This window comes from Dendrobates tinctorius, unplaced genomic scaffold, assembly GCF_039654945.1.
Source record: "Dendrobates tinctorius isolate UK_male_01 unplaced genomic scaffold, ASM3965494v1 ptg000152l, whole genome shotgun sequence".
NCBI lineage: Eukaryota > Metazoa > Chordata > Amphibia > Anura > Dendrobatidae > Dendrobates > Dendrobates tinctorius.
Window position 1 is genome coordinate 2,900,592 of NW_027361819.1, and position 20,413 is coordinate 2,921,004.

General features: G+C 60.6%; 1 protein-coding gene across 1 annotated transcript; it reads right to left on the minus strand.

Annotated features, from left to right (window-relative positions):
- Positions 1-1,484: 1,484 nt before the first annotated feature.
- Positions 1,485-13,431, minus strand: MVP (major vault protein). Its single transcript, XM_073547340.1, has 17 exons — positions 13,296-13,431; positions 12,638-12,776; positions 12,255-12,450; positions 11,940-12,060; positions 11,729-11,860; positions 10,575-10,669; positions 9,827-10,063; positions 9,452-9,577; positions 9,217-9,375; positions 8,674-8,912; positions 4,429-4,626; positions 3,789-3,933; positions 3,482-3,693; positions 2,980-3,096; positions 2,743-2,869; positions 2,235-2,423; positions 1,485-2,153 (listed from the first exon to the last, which is right to left on the minus strand). Exons 2-17 carry the CDS (start codon positions 12,757-12,759, stop codon positions 2,016-2,018), a joined length of 2,553 nt encoding a protein of 850 aa, XP_073403441.1. The 5' UTR covers positions 12,760-12,776; positions 13,296-13,431; the 3' UTR covers positions 1,485-2,015.
- Between the last annotated feature and the right edge of the window lie 6,982 nt (positions 13,432-20,413).

Genomic DNA, 20,413 nt, shown 5'->3' on the forward strand with positions numbered 1-20,413 from the left:
CTCATACACAGGACGCCCCCGTACACAGGATGCCCCCGCCCCCGCACACAGGACACTCCGCCCTCATACACAGGACGCCCCCGTACACAGGACACTCCGCCCTCATACACAGGACGCCCCCGCACACAGGACACTCCGCCCTCATACACAGGACGCCCCCGTACACAAGACACCCCCGCCCCCGCACACAGGACACTCCGCCCTCATACACAGGACGCCCCACCCTCCCGCTCACAGGATGCCCTGCCCCCCGCACACAGGATACTCCGCCCTCATACACAGGACACCCCGCACACAGGACACTCCGCCCTCATACACAGGACGCCCCCGTACACAGGATGCCCCGCACACAGGACACTCCGCCCTCATACACAGGACGCCCCCGTACACAGGACGCCCCGCCCCCGCACACAGGACACTCCGCCCTCATACACAGGACGCCCCACCCTCCCGCTCACAGGATGCCCTGCCCCCCGCACACAGGACACTCCGCCCCCGCACACAGGACGCCCCCGCACACAGGATACTCCACCCTCATACACAGGATGCCCCGCCCTCGCACACAGGACACCCCCGCCCCCCCCGCACACAGGACACTCCGCCCCCGTACACAGGACGCCCCGCCCCCGCACACTGGACGCCCCGCCCCCGCACACTGGACACTCTGCCCCCGCACACAGGACGCCCCCGCACACAGGATACTCCACCCTCATACACAGGATGCCCCACCCTCATACACAGGATGCCCCGCCCCCGCACACTCCGCCCTCATACACAGGACGCCCCCGTACACAGGATGCCCCGCCCCCACACACAGGACACTCCGCCCTCATACACAGGACGCCCTCGTACACAGGACGCCCCGCCCCCGCACACAGGACACTCCGCCCTCATACACAGGACGCCCCTGTACACAGGATGCCCCCGCCCCCGCACACAGGACACTCCGCCCTCATACACAGGACGCCCCCGTACACAGGATGCCCCGCCCCCGCACACAGGACACTCCGCCCTCATACACAGGACGCCCCCGCACACAGGACACTCCGCCCTCATACACAGGACGCCCCCGTACACAGGACACCCCCGCCCCCGCACACAGGATACTCCGCCCTCATACACAGGACCCCCCGCACACAGGAAACCCCGCCCCCTCCCAAAGGACACCCCGCCCTCGCACACAGGACGCCCCACTCACGCACACAGGACGCCCCGCCCTCGCACACAGGACGCCCCACCCTCGTGCACAGGAAGCCCCACAAACAAGACGCCCCGCCCTCATACACAGGATGCCCCGCCCCACACACAGGAAGCCCCACAAACAAGACGCCCCGCCCTCATACACAGGATGCCCCGCCCCACACAAAGGAAGCCCCACAAACAAGACGCCCCGCCCTCATACACAGGAGGCCCCAGCCTCGTACACAGGACGCCCCGCACACAGCATGTCCCCACCTTTGCATACACAACGCTACACTGATGAGTTTGTGTTTCTAGGTTTATTAGAGATGTCTGCCCCACACTGGGCTTAAGGCACAAGTCAGAACCTGAGAATATCATGCAGGATCTCAACAGTGATTGCAACAGTGCAAGGAGGAATGGAGTGGGGTAAGGCTACAGCACAGTACATAACAGTGCTGGAGAGCAACTACCGCTGAGGAGCAGCACAGTACATAACAGTGCTGGAGAGCAACTACCACTGAGGAGCAGCACAGTACATAACAGTGCTGGAGAGCAACTACCGCGGAGGAGCAGCACAGTACACAACAGTGCTGGAGAGCAACTACCGCGGAGGAGCAGCACAGTACATAACAGTGCTGGAGAGCAACTACCGCTGAGGAGCAGCACAGTACATAACAGTGCTGGAGAGCAACTACCGCTGAGGAGCAGCACAGTACATAACAGTGCTGGAGAGCCCAGGCCAGCAGGACACACAGCAAGTAAAGGGGTGGGATAGGTGGGAGGGGGCAGAGACCAGGGGTAGCCACATGACTGGGTTGGAAGGGGGAGTTCTTTCATTTCTCGTCATCTTTCTTTTGGGGTCCGATGCCGGGAAGCCCCAGGAGTCCGGTTGCAGTGCTGAAGAGGTTGATGGGAGTGGAGCCATCTGTGATCAGTGTTGACTGGATGCCCAGACCCTGCAGCAGCTTCACCTGGGAGAACAAAGGGTTAATGGTCAGGCTGCAGACGATGACGCTGCGGCCGCAGTGCAGAGAGAAGACAGGGGCACCCACCTGCAGCTCCGGCCCGGCCAGCGCGATGTCCCGCAGGGTTCCCGCACCGATCGCCTCGGTCATTCCCCGGAACTTCTTGATGGCGATGTCGGCCAGCTCCTGCTCCTTCTCCACCTCCAGCTTGTTCTTCTCCTGCAGATACTTCAGCTCCTCGCTGCGAGCCTGGCGCAACCGCTGCAGCTCCGCATCCTGGACATGGCAGGAAGAGGGCACTCAAGAGATGACCACACCCATGAGGAAACCGCCCATCACCGCCCTACCAGGCATCGCACTGCCATCACCCAGCCCGGCACCGCCCCACCCGGCACTGCACCACCCAGCCCAGCATTGCCCCGCTCGGCACCGCCCCACCCAGCCTGGCACCATCTAACCTGGCACCGCTCCACCCAGCCTGGCACCGCCCCGACACCATCCAGCCTGGCACTGCCCCAACACCATCCAGCCTGCACCACCCCGACACCACCCAGGCACCATCCAGCCTAGCACCATCCAACCTGGCACCGCTCACCGTCTCTATGGCCAGGGCCTCCGCTCGCAGCTTGGCTTGCAGCACCGCTCCCTCGCCCTCGATCTTTGCGGCCTCCGCTTTGGACTGCGCTTCGGCTTTTGCGGCTCCGGTGCTCTCTACAACGGTGCTGATAATGGAGGACGTGGGGTTAAAGGGGCACCCCAACCACAGACATAAAGCCTCCTATTCACTATTAGGGGGCTCATCCTAGACTCATATACAGGGCCTCCCCTCTACCTTAGGGCCTCCAGCTCCAGCAGCTCCTTGCGCGCTCTCTCGGCCTCCGCCTGGTCGGTGATTCGCTGCCTCTCCAGACGACCCTTCGCCTCTTGCTCCAATCTTTCAGCTTCGTGTCTGCAGGGAGACAGCAAAAAAGAGGTTAACATCCCAAAATATCTACCGGGTGCAGTACCCACTAACACAACTAGGTGGCACTTCAGGCACAGGAAAAATCCCTGCACGGGCAGCCCTCTGTGTTAACCCTTTCGCGCCTGTTCTCGTTTTCCAACAGGCATTAATGGGGAAGGGGCAGTTTCGCCTTTGATTTTAGGATCTCTGCTTTCTGCAAGTAAATGTAAACCTTGTAAAAAAATCCCTTATACTTCTCAGAGCTGAGGCTTTGGTACAATTGTATCAAACCCTCAGCTGTGAGACGCGAGAGGTCTCTGAAAGGAAGCAGAGATCTCGGAAACGAGAGGAATCGAGACAGAGGGACGCATGGGAGGCTGCGGGGCGTCACCTGGCCGTCGCCTCCTGGGAGTTGGTGGTGATCTCGATGGCGAGCTGCACGCTCTTCTGCAGGGCGTCGCGGGTGCGCTGGTCCACGGGCTCCACCGATTGGATGTCCACGCTGGTGATCACCAGGTTGTTCTGCGGGAACTTGAAGGAGCTGCGGATCTTCACCGAGTCGTCGAAACCAAAGACGGCCGAGCAGATGATGCGGTTGGAGTTCTGGGCGCGAGAGGAGAAGAGCAGGATCAGCCATCATGGCGGGACAAAACCATTGGGGCCCCTAGAGATGGTGCTTGTGGCCCCTTATGTCTCACCTTGTGGAAGTCATCAAACTGCACCGAGGCCACGGCTCCTCTGATCCGGGAGGCGATGGCTTTACAGGCGTCGCCCACGAAGTCCGGGACGCTGAAAATGGTTGACGCCTCCAGCGGATCAGTCTTATCCTTTATCTCGAAATGCCTGTGAGACACGGAGAACACCGACATCAGCGCCTTCTGCACCGAACAGTCGCCACAGGGAGCTAGCGCCTCCCACCTGACTCTTTAAAGACAAGTCTGCGGGCACTTGACCCATCTCGGCTCTGCTGATTGGCTGTCGGAGTTCACAGGGGAGGGGCCAGACCTAATCAATCTCCATGTCGGGTGTTTGGTGCAGTTGTGGCCTCTAATTCAGGGTCATTAGAAGAGAGACCCTTCCTGCTGACTGACTCCTTTAAGAATTTGCTCCAACTCATCTCATGACTCATTTACGGTTTCCTTACCGACGATCAAAAAACGAGGAACGAGAAATTCCCCAAATATTTATCTGATGAGTAAATGCAAATAAAAGGCCGGGAAATTGGGAAATAGTCGCTGACTAAAAGGCTCCCATTACCAAGTGTAGGCGGATATAAAGGGGAAACTCATAAACAACTCCCCGCACCCCGACCTTAGCGACCTCTGACCTCAGACTCACCAGTTGTATGACAGCTGGATCTGGAGCCGCGCGTGATCCGCCGTCTCAATATTGATGAGGTCGGTGCAGAAGTCGGGCCCCAGGAGGAGGCAGATGGCCTTAATGACGTTGGAGCGTTTCGGGGTTCCTCCTGAGAGACTGAGGACTGTGAACTGCTCATCGGGGCCAAGGATCACCAGCTCGGGGCCAAACACAACCCTGCAAGACAGAATGAGATGGTTAAATACAAACCCTGCAAGAATACAAGATCACTCCCATCATCCACATTATAACAGAGTAGATAATATGATGCCTCTTGCTCCTCTCCTGGGCCTTGTATGCTTCCACACTGTCATGCAGAAGGCAAGGGCCGGGAGAGGAGCAAGAGGCAAGGGCCGGGAGAGGAGCAAGAGGCAAGGGCCGGGAGAGGAGCAAGAGGCAAGGGCCGGGAGAGGAGCAAGAGGCAAGGCCCGGGAGAGGAGCAAGAGGCAGGGGCCTGGAGAGGAGCAAGAGGCAGGGGCCTGGAGAGGAGCAAGAGGCAGGGGCCTGGAGAGGAGCAAGAGGCAGGGGCCTGGAGAGGAGCAAGAGGCAGGGGCCTGGAGAGGAGCAAGAGGCAGGGGCCTGGAGAGGAGCAAGAGGCAGGGGCCTGGAGAGGAGCAAGAGGCAAGGCCCAGGAGAGGAGCAAGAGGCAAGGCCCAGGAGAGGAGCAAGAGGCAAGGGCCAAGAGAGGCAGGGGCTTGGAGAGGAGCGAGAGGCAAGGCCCAGGAGAGGAGCAAGAGGCAAGGGCCAAGAGAGGAGCAAGAGGCAAGAGCCAAGAGAGGAGCAAGAGGCAAGAGCCAAGAGAGGAGCAAGAGGCAAGAGCCAAGAGAGGAGCAAGAGGCAAGAGCCAGGAGAGGAGCAAGAGGCAAGAGCAAGGAGAGGAGCGAGTGGCAAGGGCCAGGAGAGCAGCAAGAGGCAAGGGCCAGGAGAGGAGCAAGAGGCAAGGGCCAGGAGAGGAGCAAGAGGCAAGGGCCAGGAGAGGAGCAAGAGGCAAGGGCCAGGAGAGGAGCAAGAGGCAAGGGCCAGGAGAGGAGCAAGAGGCAAGGGCCAGGAGAGGAGCAAGAGGCAAGGGCCAGGAGAGGAGCAAGAGGCAAGGGCCAGGAGAGGAGCAAGAGGCAAGGGCCAGGAGAGGAGCAAGAGGCAAGGCTTGGGAGAGGAGCGAGAGGCAAGGTCTGGGAGAGGAGCGAGAGGCAAGGTCTGGGAGAGGAGCGAGAGGCAAGGTTCAGGAGAGGCAAGGCCTGGGAGAGGAGCGAGAGGCAAGGCTCGGGAGAGGAACGAGAGGCAAGGGCCAGGAGAGGACTGAGAGGCAAGGTCTGGGAAAGGAGCGAGAGGCAAGGCTCAGGAGAGGCAAGACTCAGGAGAGGACTGAGAGGCAAGGTCTGGGAAAGGAGCGAGAGGCAAGGCTCAGGAGAGGCAAGACTCGGGAGAGGAGCGAGAGGCAAGGCCCAGGAGAGAAGCGAGAGGCAAGGCCCAGGAGAGAAGCGAGAGGCAAGGCCCAGGAGAGAAGCGAGAGGCAAGGCCCAGGAGAGAAGCGAGAGGCAAGGCCCAGGAGAGAAGCGAGAGGCAAGGCCCAGGAGAGAAGCGAGAGGCAAGGCCCAGGAGAGAAGCGAGAGGCAAGGCCCAGGAGAGAAGCGAGAGGCAAGGCCCAGGAGAGGAGCGAGAGGCAAGGCCCAGGAGAGGAGCGAGAGGCAAGGCCCAGGAGAGGAGCGAGAGGCAAGGCCCAGGAGAGGAGCGAGAGGCAAGGCCCAGGAGAGGAGCGAGAGGCAAGGGCCAGGAGAGGAGCAAGAGGCAAGGGCCAAGAGGAGCAAGAGGCAAGGGCCAAGAGGAGCAAGAGGCAAGGGCCAGGAGAGGAGCAAGAGGCAAGGGCCAGGAGAGGAGCAAGAGGCAAGGGCCAGGAGAGGAGCGAGTGGCAAGGGCCAGGAGAGGAGCGAGTGGCAAGGGCCAGGAGAGGAGCGAGTGGCAAGGGCCAGGAGAGGAGCGAGAGGCAAGGGCCAGGAGAGGAGCAAGAGGCAAGGGCCAGGAGAGGAGCAAGAGGCAAGGGCCAGGAGAGGAGCAAGAGGCAAGGGCCAGGAGAGGAGCAAGAGGCAAGGGCCAGGAGAGGAGCAAGAGGCAAGGGCCAGGAGAGGAGCGAGAGGCAAGGCTCAGGAGAGGCAAGGCCCAGGAGAGGAGCGAGAGGCAAGGCTCGGGAGAGGAACGAGAGGCAAGGGCCAGGAGAGGACTGAGAGGCAAGGTCTGGGAGAGGAGCGAGAGGCAAGGCTCAGGAGAGGCAAGACCCGGGAGAGGAGCGAGAGGCAAGGCCTGGGAGAGGAAAGGCCCAGGAGAGAAGCGAGAGGCAAGGCATGGGAGAGGAACGAGAGGCAAGGTCTGGGAGAGGAGCGAGAGGCAAGGCTCAGGAGAGGCAAGGCCCAGGAGAGGCAAGGCCCAGGAGAGGAGTGAGAGGCAAGGCTCGGGAGAGGAACGAGAGGCAAGGGCCAGGAGAGGACTGAGAGGCAAAGACCAGGAGAGGCAAAGCCAGGGAGAGAAGCAAGAAGCAAGGCCTGGGAGAGGAGTGAGAGGCAAGGCACGAGAGGCAAGGTTCAGGAGAGGCAAGGCTCAGGAGAGACATGAGATGCAAGGCCCAGGAAAGGCAAGCCCAGGAGAGGAGTGGGAGGCAAGGCCTGGCAGAGGATGAAGCAAGGCCTTGGAGAGGCAAGGCCTGGGAGAGACATGAAAGATAAGGTCCAGGAGAGGCAAGGCCCGGGAGAGGAGCGAGAGGCAAGACCCAGTAGAGGAGTGAGAGGCGAGGCACGAGAGGCAAGGCTTAGGAGAGACATGAGATGTAAGGCCCAGGAAATGCAAGCCCAGGAGAGGAGTGGGAGGTAAAGCCTGGCAGAGGAGTGAGGCAAGGCCTGGAAGAGACATGAAAGGTAAGGTTCAGAAGAGGCAAGGCCCAGGAGAGACACGAGGTGCAAGGCCCAGGAAAGGCAAGCCCAAAAGAGTAAGAGGCAAGGCCCATGAAAGGCAAGGCCCGGGAGCGACAAGCCTCAGGAAAGGCAATGCCTGGGAGAGGCGTAAGAGGCAAGGCCCAGGAGACATATGAGATGCAAGGCCCAGGAGATGCGAGGTAAGAGAGGCGAGGCCTGGAAGAAGCGAGGCCAGAGACATAATGCCCAAGAGAGGCGTGAGATGTAAGAACAAAAACCGTTGGCACAACCCTGAAGATTAAAGGTGGTGCCCAAGTAGGATCCCAATCCGTGAATCTGATATATGTAAGAACTTGGCACACACCAAGAGCTCTGATGCAGAAAGGTGATTTTTAATAGATAACAGTACATACATACACAGACGTTTCGGTCTAGGACCTTCATCAATGTACGATATAATGCACTGTGAGATTCTTAGTGACTGGGCTCTGTGAAATGGATCAGTCCTATGAGGAGGCACATGTAGCCGTCCCACGTGGTAATATGCAGAGTGTGGACGCGGTATCCGCACCTTGGATTCGCGGCGGATACCGTGTCCACACTCTGCATATTACCACGTGGGACGGCTACATGTGCCTCCTCATAGGACTGATCCATTTCACAGAGCCCAGTCACTAAGAATCTCACAGTGCATTATATCGTACATTGATGAAGGTCCTAGACCGAAACGTCTGTGTATGTATGTACTGTTATCTATTAAAAATCACCTTTCTGCATCAGAGCTCTTGGTGTGTGCCAAGTTCTTACATATAATAGGCGTGAGATGTAAGACCCAGGACAGGCATGAGGCTACACACAGCATGTCACATGCAGTGAGCAAACATCAACTCACAGTTAAGCTATGTGCACACGGTTCGGATTCTGCTGCATTGTACAGTACCATTGTTTTCAATGGTAAAACCAAAAACGCTGTGCACATGTTGCGGTTTTTTCCACGCGGTTTTGCTGTGGGTTACAATCCGCAGCATGTCAATTCTTTGTGCGGATTCCGATGCTGTTTCACACCTTCCCATTGTGAGGTGTGAAACCGCAGGACTTTTGACCTGCGGATTTACCTGCGGATTTTTACAAATCCGCACGGAAAAATCCGCGGCTCTCCAAACTACATGTGCTCATAGCCTTACAATGTAGCGGCCAAAACTTATCACGTGAGATGCCCGGATTAAGGGGGGGGGGGAGGGAGTCAAGAGGGTTAGCAGGTTTTGCCTTTAGGTCGCAAAACGGTTATTTTGGCGGGGAGGCAGAGAAGTTGTAGACGGCTCACCTGGCCTTCTTCTCCCGGTAGTCATACACTTGGACAGCAGCATTATGCGGCACTCGGTAGGTCACCACTTTGGTCTTGTCTCGGGGTTGCGCCTCTTGTGTTCTGGCCCCACGGTTTGATCTGTCCGCCACAGGGTCCTTACCAGAGGCCAGGAGGGTCTCCACATTAGGAGGAAGCTCCTTCTCCCACTGCTCCTCATCATGTGTCAGCATGTAGGTGTGCCCGACGACCGCCCGCACCTGGTGGAGGCAAGAGCGCAGGGGAGTCATCTGTAGTGCATGGTGTAAGGCACAGGTGTGTCGTGAGGAAAGGGTTACATCTGGTGACCGACATGTTGGGGATGATGAGGGCGACCGTGCCAGTGGTCAGGATTCGGGGTGCGGCTCGTCTAGGATTTCACAGAGCGGCGTCCATGTTCTATTCCTGACCACAGTGATGACTGATGAGGATACAGATGGAACGCGGCCGCCAACGTGTCCCCAGCTGCGAGGACACATCTCCATGTGCAGATGATGGGATGATGGTGGTGGTAGTCACACTGACCTTCCCAGTTTTGATGTCTCGCACATAAATCCCTTCATTCTCATCCAGGGGGATGGACTGTCTCCGCACCACAACCTCCACCTCTACTGGGGGGACGTACTCCAGGGGACCCCTGATCATCCAGCGATCTCCAGGTTTTCGCTCAACATCGTTTCCATCCTGACAACAGAGACAATCAAGTGATGGTGGAGAGGAAGATGAGGAGCCCGAGGTCACCTCCATGGGTCATACCCACCTCGTCCTTCTCCTCCAGGACCTGCAGAGCTCTCAGGACCAGACCCTCCTCCTCCGACAGGATGTAGACATCTTGGATTCCCGACTCCAGGCTTTCTCCAGGCTGCAAGAAGAAGGACTTCTCCCCCTGTACAGGAAAACAGACACAGCTAGGCTACGCGAAAGAGGAGAAGAGGCACGAATTCGCTACGCAGCAGAGGAGCAGAGGTGAGGATAGGCTACACGGCAGAGAAGCAGAGGCACGAATAGGCTACGCAGCAGAAGAGCAGAGGCACGAATAGGCAATACTGTATATGACTTTGGCTGATCGTCATATATGTCGGATGCGCTGGGTTTTCCGTCATCGCTGTGGGACTATTAACCATTTCATCGTTACCTTCACGACTTTCTTCTGTCCGAGTTGCGGTTTGCCGTCTGCCCCCACCGGGTCCAGGATGACACAATACTGCCGGCTGTTGAGGGTGGTGATGTCCACGACTCCCACCACCTCCTCGTACACGTTGGGGATGTAGGCCTCCGTGTCCTCCATGGTGACCAGCCATTCCTCTCCAGTTCGCCGCAGGTTACGCTTCTCATCGTTGAATGTCTTGGTGGCTCGGATATGCAGAGCTTTCTAGAAGAAAACAATCATTGCTCCTCAGGGGTTCTGCCACTTTAAGAGCTTTCCCCTAAAGCAAGAAACTCTGCAAACAGGGAGTGCACAATGTCAGGTGGATTGTGGAAAGCCGCCCTCTCACCGCGCGGCAGGTGTTCCCTTATTGTAGCCGAGGTCACATTTCTACTGTGTAGGTGGAAGGGCGAGGCCTGGCACCCCCGACCCAGGTGCAAAGCGGTTACAGCGACATACAGACCTTTACACTTACTAAACAGAGCCCATAAAAGTCACAGCTTTGGGGCCCGGGAAATACAGTGGCCCAATGCCAGAAGCCACTCTGGGTCTTTTATGGTGAGAATGGAGAAAGCAACACCATTGTGGAAAGTGTTGTACCAGAACCAGTGACTAACCACAAGCCTAGGCTCCTGCTGTGTCCTCCACCATGATTTACACTGCAGCTCTGACTGTTTAAATTGCATGCAGGCAGAACAGTGTGATATGGGCAGGTAACTGTGATGTCGTATTTTACCTTGTCTGTTAGGACAAAAGCGTCTACAACATCCACGACCTCTTCATATACACCCGGAAGATACGCGCCGACCTTCTTCACCAGCCATTCCTCCCCTACAAGGAGCAGAGAAAAGTGAGACTGACACGGACTGAGCACTGCACACTGACGGGGACGCGATGTACGCAGACCGACCCCCGACCCATTATCCGCAGACCCACCCCCGACCCATTATCCGCAGACCCACCCCCGACCCATTATCCGCAGACCCACCCCCGACCCATTATCCGCAGACCCACCCCCGACCCATTATCCGTAGACCAACCCCCGACCCATTATCCGCAGACCCACCCCCGACCCATTATCCGCAGACCAACCCCCGACCCATTATCCGCAGACCCACCCCCGACCCATTATCCGCAGACCCACCCCCGACCCATTATCCGCAGACCCACCCCCGACCCATTATCCGCAGACCCACCCCCGACCCATTATCCGCAGACCCACCCCCGACCCATTATCCGCAGACCCACCCCCGACCCATTATCCGCAGACCCACCCCCGACCCATTATCCGCAGACCCACCCCCGACCCATTATCCGCAGACCCACCCCCGACCCATTATCCGCAGACCAACCCCCGACCCAATATCCGCAGACCAACCCCCGACCCAATATCCGCAGACCCACCCCCGACCCATTATCCGCAGACCCACCCCCGACCCATTATCCGCAGACGACCCCCGGCCCATTATCCGCAGACCCACCCCCGACCCATTATCCGCAGACCGACCCCCGACCCATTATCTGCAGACCCACCCCCGACCCATTATCCGCAGACCCACCCCCGACCCATTATCCGCAGACCAACCCCCGACCCAATATCCGCAGACCAACCCCCGACCCAATATCCGCAGACCCACCCCCGACCCATTATACGCAGACCCACCCCCGACCCATTATACGCAGACCGACCCCCGACCCATTATACGCAGACCCACCCCCGACCCATTATCCGCAGACCCACCCCCGACCCATTATCCGCAGACCCACCCCCGACCCATTATCCGCAGACCCACCCCCGACCCATTATCCGCAGACCCACCCCTGACCCATTATCCGCAGAATGACCCCCGGCCCATTATCTGCAGACCCACCCATCATTTGTAGACTCACCGGTGACTCTGGCGCGGTCCTCGCGGTCCTGGCACTCTTTGCGCGCCCGCAGGCGGATGGCCTGATTGTGCCGGATCACTGTTGCTTGGATGGTCTGTACCACTTCCACCTCCTTCCGGGGGATGTAGGTGCCTACATGGGGCGACGAGTCACACCTCAGTGCCCCCATATTAGAGGCTCACAGTCACTGATCATCTACATCAGATCCTACCTGGACCCTCGAAGAGCCACTCGTCACCGGCCACAAACTTCTCACTGTCATCCTCGAAATCCAGCAGAGCCTTGAGGTGAAGGGCGGTGTTGGCGAGGACCACGGTCAGCGGGATGATGCCCTGAGCCCAGGAGGAAAGAGTTAATTGTTAAATTCTGTGTATTCTAATTGGTTGTCCAACAGATTAACGAGTCACATGATGTTCCTGCCGCCTGACTCTTTGCAAACGGGAAGAAGTCAGGGGGGCGGGCACACTTCTGAGTGGCTTTAAAGGGGCGTTGCGATTCGGCAGTAGATATATATAAATTTACACACCAGCTGCTGCTGCTCCCCCGGGTACAGCGGGAACGGATCCTGGGCCAGCCGGATCTCTCGGTCTCCATGTCGCAGCTTGGCCTGTCCTACGTCATCGAACTGAACGCTGCTCCCGGCGTCCCGCAGCACTGGGTTCTGGATCACACAGTAGTGACGCGGCGGCACCATCACCATGCGGACCGGGTGGAAGAGAACCCTGCAGGACAGGACATACACGGCGCGTGCGAGTCAGCAGGGGGCGCCACAGAGCAATGGAGGAAGCGCCGTCCTGAGGCATGATGGGATATACACGCCATCGATTATAACGGGTCTTTACGACGCGGCTCAGGAGAGACCCCTTTAAACTTATACCCATGTCACTCCCCAGCCCGCAGGGGTCTCACCTCTCATTGTCCTGCCGGATGTAGGTTTTGGGTCCGGTCTCCACGCGGGAGATGTTGCTGTTCTGGTCCAGTACATGGATGTAATGATACGGTGGGATACGGATGATGGACTCTTCAGTCATTCTCAGGCCGGACACGACTGGGGGGGGGGGGGGGGGGGGGGGGAGAATACGCCATGATTAGCGAGAGCGGCACCGTAATGAACCGGATATTATAACTCGCCCATATTCTGGATATTGGGGGGCAGAAGCCGCCATCATGGGACCTCCATCATTCCCATCACTATCACCCCATAAAATACTCTTAGAGGCTCAGCCTATGACATCATCGCGGTTTCGCCATCGTCCACCAACCTACAAGAAACGCTCCGTATTCGCCGCTTTCATCTACGTGACTGGGAAGTGAAAGTAAAATCCAACATCCCCCCCCCCCCCCCCGGACAGACGGACGGAGGGACAGACGGGGGGCTGCACCGACGCAGCCTCTACCCGCGCTGCAGACCCCACGCTGCCACTTCTGCGAGACGCTCCCCTCCCCCCGGTCTTCTTTACATTTCCAGGAAGCTCTGCGCGCCCCCCTCTGCTGCCCCCCAACTGTGCACCCTGCTGGCCGCCTAGGGGCAGGCGAGACCCCCAACATTCCCCAGTAACCCAGTTACCTTCCCAGTGCTCCCAGCACAGCAGATGGAAGGAGGAAGCAGAAATCAGGAAGGAGAGGCCGTCCAGTCAGCGGCAGCCGCTCCCCTGCTCCACCTGTCATGTGTCCGGGGTGGAGCGCTCAATATCACTGCAGGGTTTATTATTACACGAGGCAATGACGCGGTTAACGCTTCTGATTCCGCCACGTTTTCCACGAGGTTTTTGATGCGTTTTGTTCACAATAATTTTTTTTTTTTTACGTGGATTTTTCAGTTGGAAGAAAATCTATGTGCAAAACAAAGCGGCGGATCTTGGCGCAGTTTTGTAAAGACTCGCGTCTTAAGCGCCGTTTTTAGGGGGCTCATTTATCCCTCTTTAATATTAATGTGGAGAGTAATAAGATTGTGGGATTCTGCTGCGTTTCTGGAATAAAAACCTTTGATGAAACCTAATGGAAAACCGCGTGCAGAAAATGCGCCAAAGAATTGATGCGACGCTTTCTCTCTGTGTTTTTTCTCATACAAGTGAATGATTTAGCAGATTTGAAGCATTTTTGGACCTGTATTTTGGTGTCCGTGCTTCACTCTCCTGCACTGAGACACTGTAACGAACACTCAGCTGTGATTTTTGCACCAAAAGGTTCCTAAAATAAGTTAAAAACTTGGGATCCGCCTCCGCTTTTATGGTGTGGACACATCTGAGACGAAGATCAGCTGCGGATTTAACTGTAAATTCCCCATCTGAACACGGCCCAAAGGGTGCAGTCTGCCCCGGGAAGTGACAGGCGCACGCTGGGAGTAGTAGTGCACTCAGGAGAGTGCGGGATGTGTGCTCAGTGTGGGACGGTCGGGGCGCGTCCGTTATTCTGGGGATTATGGCGTTGACTTTCCCCAGGTGATTGTGGCGCTGAGCCGGAGGCGCCGGGGGAGAAGGAGCCGGTTCTTCCACATATCAGGTTTAGGTGGAGATCGGAAAGACAAAGGTCTGAGATAAGGAGCGTACATGGCCACCCGAGGAGGGCGTTATATAGGGTATATATGTATACGTGCGGTCACTGCGATGTCACCGTGGTCAGACCGCAGCGGTGGTCAGTGTCAGTGAATTATGCCAAGTACTGCCCATACAGTGGGGTTGGGGGCCCACCGGGGGATTGCCCTGTTCCCCCACAGGCCAGTCCGAGTCTGGCAGTGTTTATTAGGGGCAGGCAGGTTTTCAGACTCTGAATGTAAATGTGAATATTTCCATTCGCTGACAGCAAGCAGAGAACAGGAACAAAGAAACAGAAAGGTGAACATTTAGGAGACTGTCTGTGTTGCCCCTAGCAACCAATCACTGCTCAGCTTTCATTTCAAATGCTGCGCTGGTAAAATTAAAGCTGTGCTGTGATTGGCTGCTACGGGTAGTAATGCTATCTTTGTGGCAGCGGTGACTTTTCACATCACCGTCACCACAGCCTGCCGCCCCCGGTGTATCTGCCGCTGTATTTACTGTTACCCGGATGCTAATTACCCTACACCTTATCTGCACTGTTTTCCATACAAGTACTTAGCCCTTTTATTGCCGTCTAGGCCTCAGCAGATGAAGAACTGGGTGCAGCCGTAACAGGACAGCGCCCCCTGCGGTCCAACGAGAATCACTACAAGTTCTGGGGTGCGGGGCTCTCCCTCCTCTGTTCTGGGGTGCGGGGCTCTCCCTCCCCTGTACTGGGGTGTGGGGCTCTCCCTCTATATTGGGGTGCGGGGCTCTCCCTCCCCTGTACTGGGGTGCGGGGCTCTCCCTCCCCTGTACTGGGGTGCGGGGCTCTCCCTCCCCTGTACTGGGGTGCGGGGCTCTCCCTCCCCTGTACTGGGGTGCGGGGCTCTCCCTCCTCTGTACTGGGGTGTGGGGCTCTCCCTCCCCTGTACTGGGGTGTGGGGCTCTCCCTCCTCTGTACTGGGGTGCGGGGCTCTCCCTCCTCTGTTCTGGGGTGCGGGGCTCTCCCTCCCCTGTTCTGGGGTGCGGGGCTCTCCCTCCCCTGTTCTGGGGTGCGGGGCTCTCCCTCCCCTGTACTGGGGTGTGGGGCTCTCCCTCTATATTGGGGTGCGGGGCTCTCCCTCCTCTGTACTGGGGTGCGGGGCTCTCCCTCCCCTGTACTGGGGTGCGGGGCTCTCCCTCCCCTGTACTGGGGTGTGGGGCTCTCCCTCCTCTGTACTGGGGTGCGGGGCTCTCCCTCCTCTGTTCTGGGGTGCGGGGCTCTCCCTCCCCTGTTCTGGGGTGCGGGGCTCTCCCTCCCCTGTTCTGGGGTGCGGGGCTCTCCCTCCCCTGTACTGGGGTGTGGGGCTCTCCCTCTATATTGGGGTGCGGGGCTCTCCCTCCCCTGTACTGGGGTGCGGGGCTCTCCCTCCCCTGTACTGGGGTGCGGGGCTCTCCCTCCCCTGTACTGGGGTGTGGGGCTCTCCCTCCTCTGTACTGGGGTGCGGGGCTCTCCCTCCTCTGTTCTGGGGTGCGGGGCTCTCCCTCCCCTGTACTGGGGTGCGGGGCTCTCCCTCTATATTGGGGTGCGGGGCTCTCCCTCCCCTGTACTGGGGTGTGGGGCTCTCCCTCCTCTGTACTGGGGTGCGGGGCTCTCCCTCCCCTGTACTGGGGTGTGGGGCTCTCCCTCCCCTGTTCTGGGGTGCGGGGCTCTCCCTCCCCTGTTCTGGGGTGCGGGGCTCTCCCTCCCCTGTTCTGGGGTGCGGGGCTCTCCCTCCTCTGTACTGGGGTGCGGGGCTCTCCCTCTATATTGGGGTGCGGGGCTCTCCCTCCCCTGTTCTGGGGTGTGGGGCTCTCCCTCCTCTGTACTGGGGTGCGGGGCTCTCCCTCCTCTGTACTGGGGTGCGGGGCTCTCCCTCTATATTGGGGTGCGGGGCTCTCCCTCCCCTGTACTGGGGTGTGGGGCTCTCCCTCCTCTGTTCTGGGGTGCGGGGCTCTCCCTCCCCTGTTCTGGGGTGCGGGGCTCTCCCTCCCCTGTTCTGGGGTGCGGGGCTCTCCCTCCCCTGTTCTGGGGTGCGGGGCTCTCCCTCCTCTGTACTGGGGTGCGGGGCTCTCCCTCTATATTGGGGTGCGGGGCTCTCCCTCCCCTGTTCTGGGGTGTGGGGCTCTCCCTCCTCTGTACTGGGGTGCGGGGCTCTCCCTCCTCTGTACTGGGGTGCGGGGCTCTCCCTCCTCTGTACTGGGGTGCGGGGCTCTCCCTCCTCTGTACTGGGGTGCGGGGCTCTCCCTCCTCTGTACTGGGGTGCGGGGCTCTCCCTCCTCTGTACTGGGGTGCGGGGCTCTCCCTCCCCTGTTCTGGGGTGTGGGGCTCTCCCTCCTCTGTACTGGGGTGCGGGGCTCTCCCTCCTCTGTTCTGGGGTGCGGGGCTCTCCCTCCTCTGTACTGGGGTGCGGGGCTCTCCCTCCTCTGTACTGGGGTGCGGGGCTCTCCCTCCTCTGTTCTGGGGTGCGGGGCTCTCCCTCCTCTGTACTGGGGTGCGGGGCTCTCCCTCCTCTGTTCTGGGGTGCGGGGCTCTCCTTCCCCTGTTCTGGGGTGCGGGGCTCTCCCTCCTCTGTACTGGGGTGCGGGGCTCTCCCTCTATATTGGGGTGCGGGGCTCTCCCTCCTCTGTACTGGGGTGCGGGGCTCTCCCTCCCCTGTTCTGGGGTGCGGGGCTCTCCCTCCTCTGTACTGGGGTGCGGGGCTCTCCCTCCTCTGTACTGGGGTGCGGGGCTCTCCCTCCTCTGTTCTGGGGTGCGGGGCTCTCCCTCCTCTGTACTGGGGTGCGGGGCTCTCCCTCCCCTGTTCTGGGGTGCGGGGCTCTCCCTCCTCTGTACTGGGGTGCGGGGCTCTCCCTCCTCTGTTCTGGGGTGCGGGGCTCTCCCTCCTCTGTACTGGGGTGCGGGGCTCTCCCTCCTCTGTACTGGGGTGCGGGGCTCTCCCTCTATATTGGGGTGCGGGGCTCTCCCTCCCCTGTTCTGGGGTGTGGGGATCTCCCTCCTCTGTACTGGGGTGTGGGGCTCTCCCTCCTCTGTACTGGGGTGCGGGGCTCTCCCTCCTCTGTACTGGGGTGCGGGGCTCTCCCTCCTCTGTTCTGGGGTGCGGGGCTCTCCCTCCTCTGTACTGGGGTGCGGGGCTCTCCCTCCCCTGTTCTGGGGTGCGGGGCTCTCCCTCCTCTGTACTGGGGTGCGGGGCTCTCCCTCTATATTGGGGTGCGGGGCTCTCCCTCCCCTGTTCTGGGGTGTGGGGCTCTCCCTCCTCTGTACTGGGGTGCGGGGCTCTCCCTCCTCTGTACTGGGGTGCGGGGCTCTCCCTCCTCTGTTCTGGGGTGCGGGGCTCTCCCTCCTCTGTACTGGGGTGCGGGGCTCTCCCTCCCCTGTTCTGGGGTGCGGGGCTCTCCCTCCTCTGTACTGGGGTGCGGGGCTCTCCCTCTATATTGGGGTGCGGGGCTCTCCCTCCCCTGTTCTGGGGTGCGGGGCTCTCCCTCCTCTGTACTGGGGTGCGGGGCTCTCCCTCCTCTGTACTGGGGTGCGGGGCTCTCCCTCCTCTGTACTGGGGTGCGGGGCTCTCCCTCCCCTGTTCTGGGGTGCGGGGCTCTCCCTCCTCTGTACTGGGGTGCGGGGCTCTCCCTCTATATTGGGGTGCGGGGCTCTCCCTCCCCTGTTCTGGGGTGCGGGGCTCTCCCTCCTCTGTACTGGGGTGCGGGGCTCTCCCTCCTCTGTACTGGGGTGCGGGGCTCTCCCTCCTCTGTTCTGGGGTGCGGGGCTCTCCCTCCCCTGTTCTGGGGTGCGGGGCTCTCCCTCCTCTGTACTGGGGTGCGGGGCTCTCCCTCTATATTGGGGTGCGGGGCTCTCCCTCCCCTGTTCTGGGGTGTGGGGCTCTCCCTCCTCTGTACTGGGGTGTGGGGCTCTCCCTCCTCTGTACTGGGGTGCGGGGCTCTCCCTCCTCTGTACTGGGGTGCGGGGCTCTCCCTCCTCTGTACTGGGGTGTGGGGCTCTCCCTCCTCTGTACTGGGGTGCGGGGCTTTCCCTCCCCTGTTCTGGGGTGCGGGGCTCTCCCTCCTCTGTACTGGGGTGCGGGGCTCTCCCTCTATATTGGGGTGCGGGGCTCTCCCTCCCCTGTTCTGGGGTGTGGGGCTCTCCCTCCTCTGTACTGGGGTGTGGGGCTCTCCCTCCTCTGTACTGGGGTGCGGGGCTCTCCCTCCTCTGTACTGGGGTGCGGGGCTCTCCCTCCTCTGTTCTGGGGTGTGGGGCTCTCCCTCCTCTGTACTGGGGTGTGGGGCTCTCCCTCCTCTGTACTGGGGTGTGGGGCTCTCCCTCCTCTGTACTGGGGTGTGGGGCTCTCCCTCCTCTCTTCTGGGGTGCGGGGCTCTCCCTCCTCTGTTCTGGGGTGTGGGGCTCTCCCTCCTCTGTACTGGGGTGCGGGGCTCTCCCTCCCCTGTTCTGGGGTGTGGGGCTCTCCCTCCCCTGTTCTGGGGTGCGGGGCTCTCCCTCCCCTGTACTGGGGTGTGGGGCTCTCCCTCCTCTGTTCTGGGGTGCGGGGCTCTCCCTCCTCTGTACTGGGGTGCGGGGCTCTCCCTCCTCTGTTCTGGGGTGCGGGGCTCTCCCTCCCTTGTTCTGGGGTGTGGGGCTCTCCCTCCTCTGTACTGGGGTGCGGGGCTCTCCCTCCCCTGTTCTGGGGTGCGGGGCTCTCCCTCCTCTGTTCTGGGGTGTGGGGCTCTCCCTCCTCTGTTCTGGGGTGCGGGGCTCTCCTTCCTCTGTACTGGGGTGCGGGGCTCTCCCTCCTCTGTACTGGGGTGTGGGGCTCTCCCTCCTCTGTACTGGGGTGCGGGGCTCTCCCTCCTCTGTACTGGGGTGCGGGGCTCTCCCTCCCCTGTACTGGGGTGTGGGGCTCTCCCTCCTCTGTTCTGGGGTGCGGGGCTCTCCCTCCTCTGTACTGGGGTGCGGGGCTCTCCCTCCTCTGTACTGGGGTGCGGGGCTCTCCCTCCTCTGTACTGGGGTGCGGGGCTCTCCCTCCCCTGTACTGGGGTGCGGGGCTCTCCCTCCTCTGTTCTGGGGTGCGGGGCTCTCCCTCCTCTGTACTGGGCTGCGGGGCTCTCCCTCTATATTGGGGTGCGGGGCTCTCCCTCCCCTGTTCTGGGGTGTGGGGCTCTCCCTCCTCTGTACTGGGGTGCGGGGCTCTCCCTCCTCTGTTCTGGGGTGCGGGGCTCTCCCTCCTCTGTTCTGGGGTGCGGGGCTCTCCCTCCCCTGTACTGGGGTGTGGGGCTCTCCCTCCTCTGTATTGGGGTGCGGGGATCTCCCTCCTCTGTTCTGGGGTGCGGGGCTCTCCCTCCCCTGTTCTGGGGTGTGGGGCTCTCCCTCCTCTGTTCTGGGGCGCGGGGCTCTCCCTCCTCTGTTCTGGGGTGCGGGGCTCTCCCTCCTCTGTTCTGGGGTGCGGGGCTCTCCCTCCCCTGTTCTGGGGTGCGTGGCTCTCCCTCCCCTGTTCTGGGGTGCGGGGCTCTCCCTCCTCTGTTCTGGGGTGTGGGGCTCTCCCTCCTCTGTTCTGGGGTGCGGGGCTCTCCCTCCCCTGTTCTGGGGTGCGTGGCTCTCCCTCCTCTGTTCTGGGGTGCGGGGCTCTCCCTCCTCTGTTCTGGGGTGCGGGGCTCTCCCTCCCCTGTACTGGGGTGCGGGGCTCTCCCTCCCCTGTTCTGGGGTGCGGGGCTCTCCCTCCTCTGTTCTGGGGTGCGGGGCTCTCCCTCCTCTGTACTGGGGTGCGGGGCTCTCCCTCCTCTGTACTGGGGTGCGGGGCTCTCCCTCCTCTGTTCTGGGGTGCGGGGCTCTCCCTCCCCTGTACTGGGGTGCGGGGCTCTCCCTCCCCTGTACTGGGGTGTGGGGCTCTCCCTCCCCTGTACTGGGGTGTGGGGCTCTCCCTCCTCTGTTCTGGGGTGCGGGGCTCTCCCTCCTCTGTTCTGGGGTGCGGGGCTCTCCCTCCCCTGTACTGGGGTGTGGGGCTCTCCCTCCTCTGTTCTGGGGTGCGGGGCTCTCCCTCCCCTGTTCTGGGGTGTGGGGCTCTCCCTCCTCTGTTCTGGGGTGCGGGGCTCTCCCTCCTCTGTTCTGGGGTGCGGGGCTCTCCCTCCCCTGTACTGGGGTGCGGGGCTCTCCCTCCTCTGT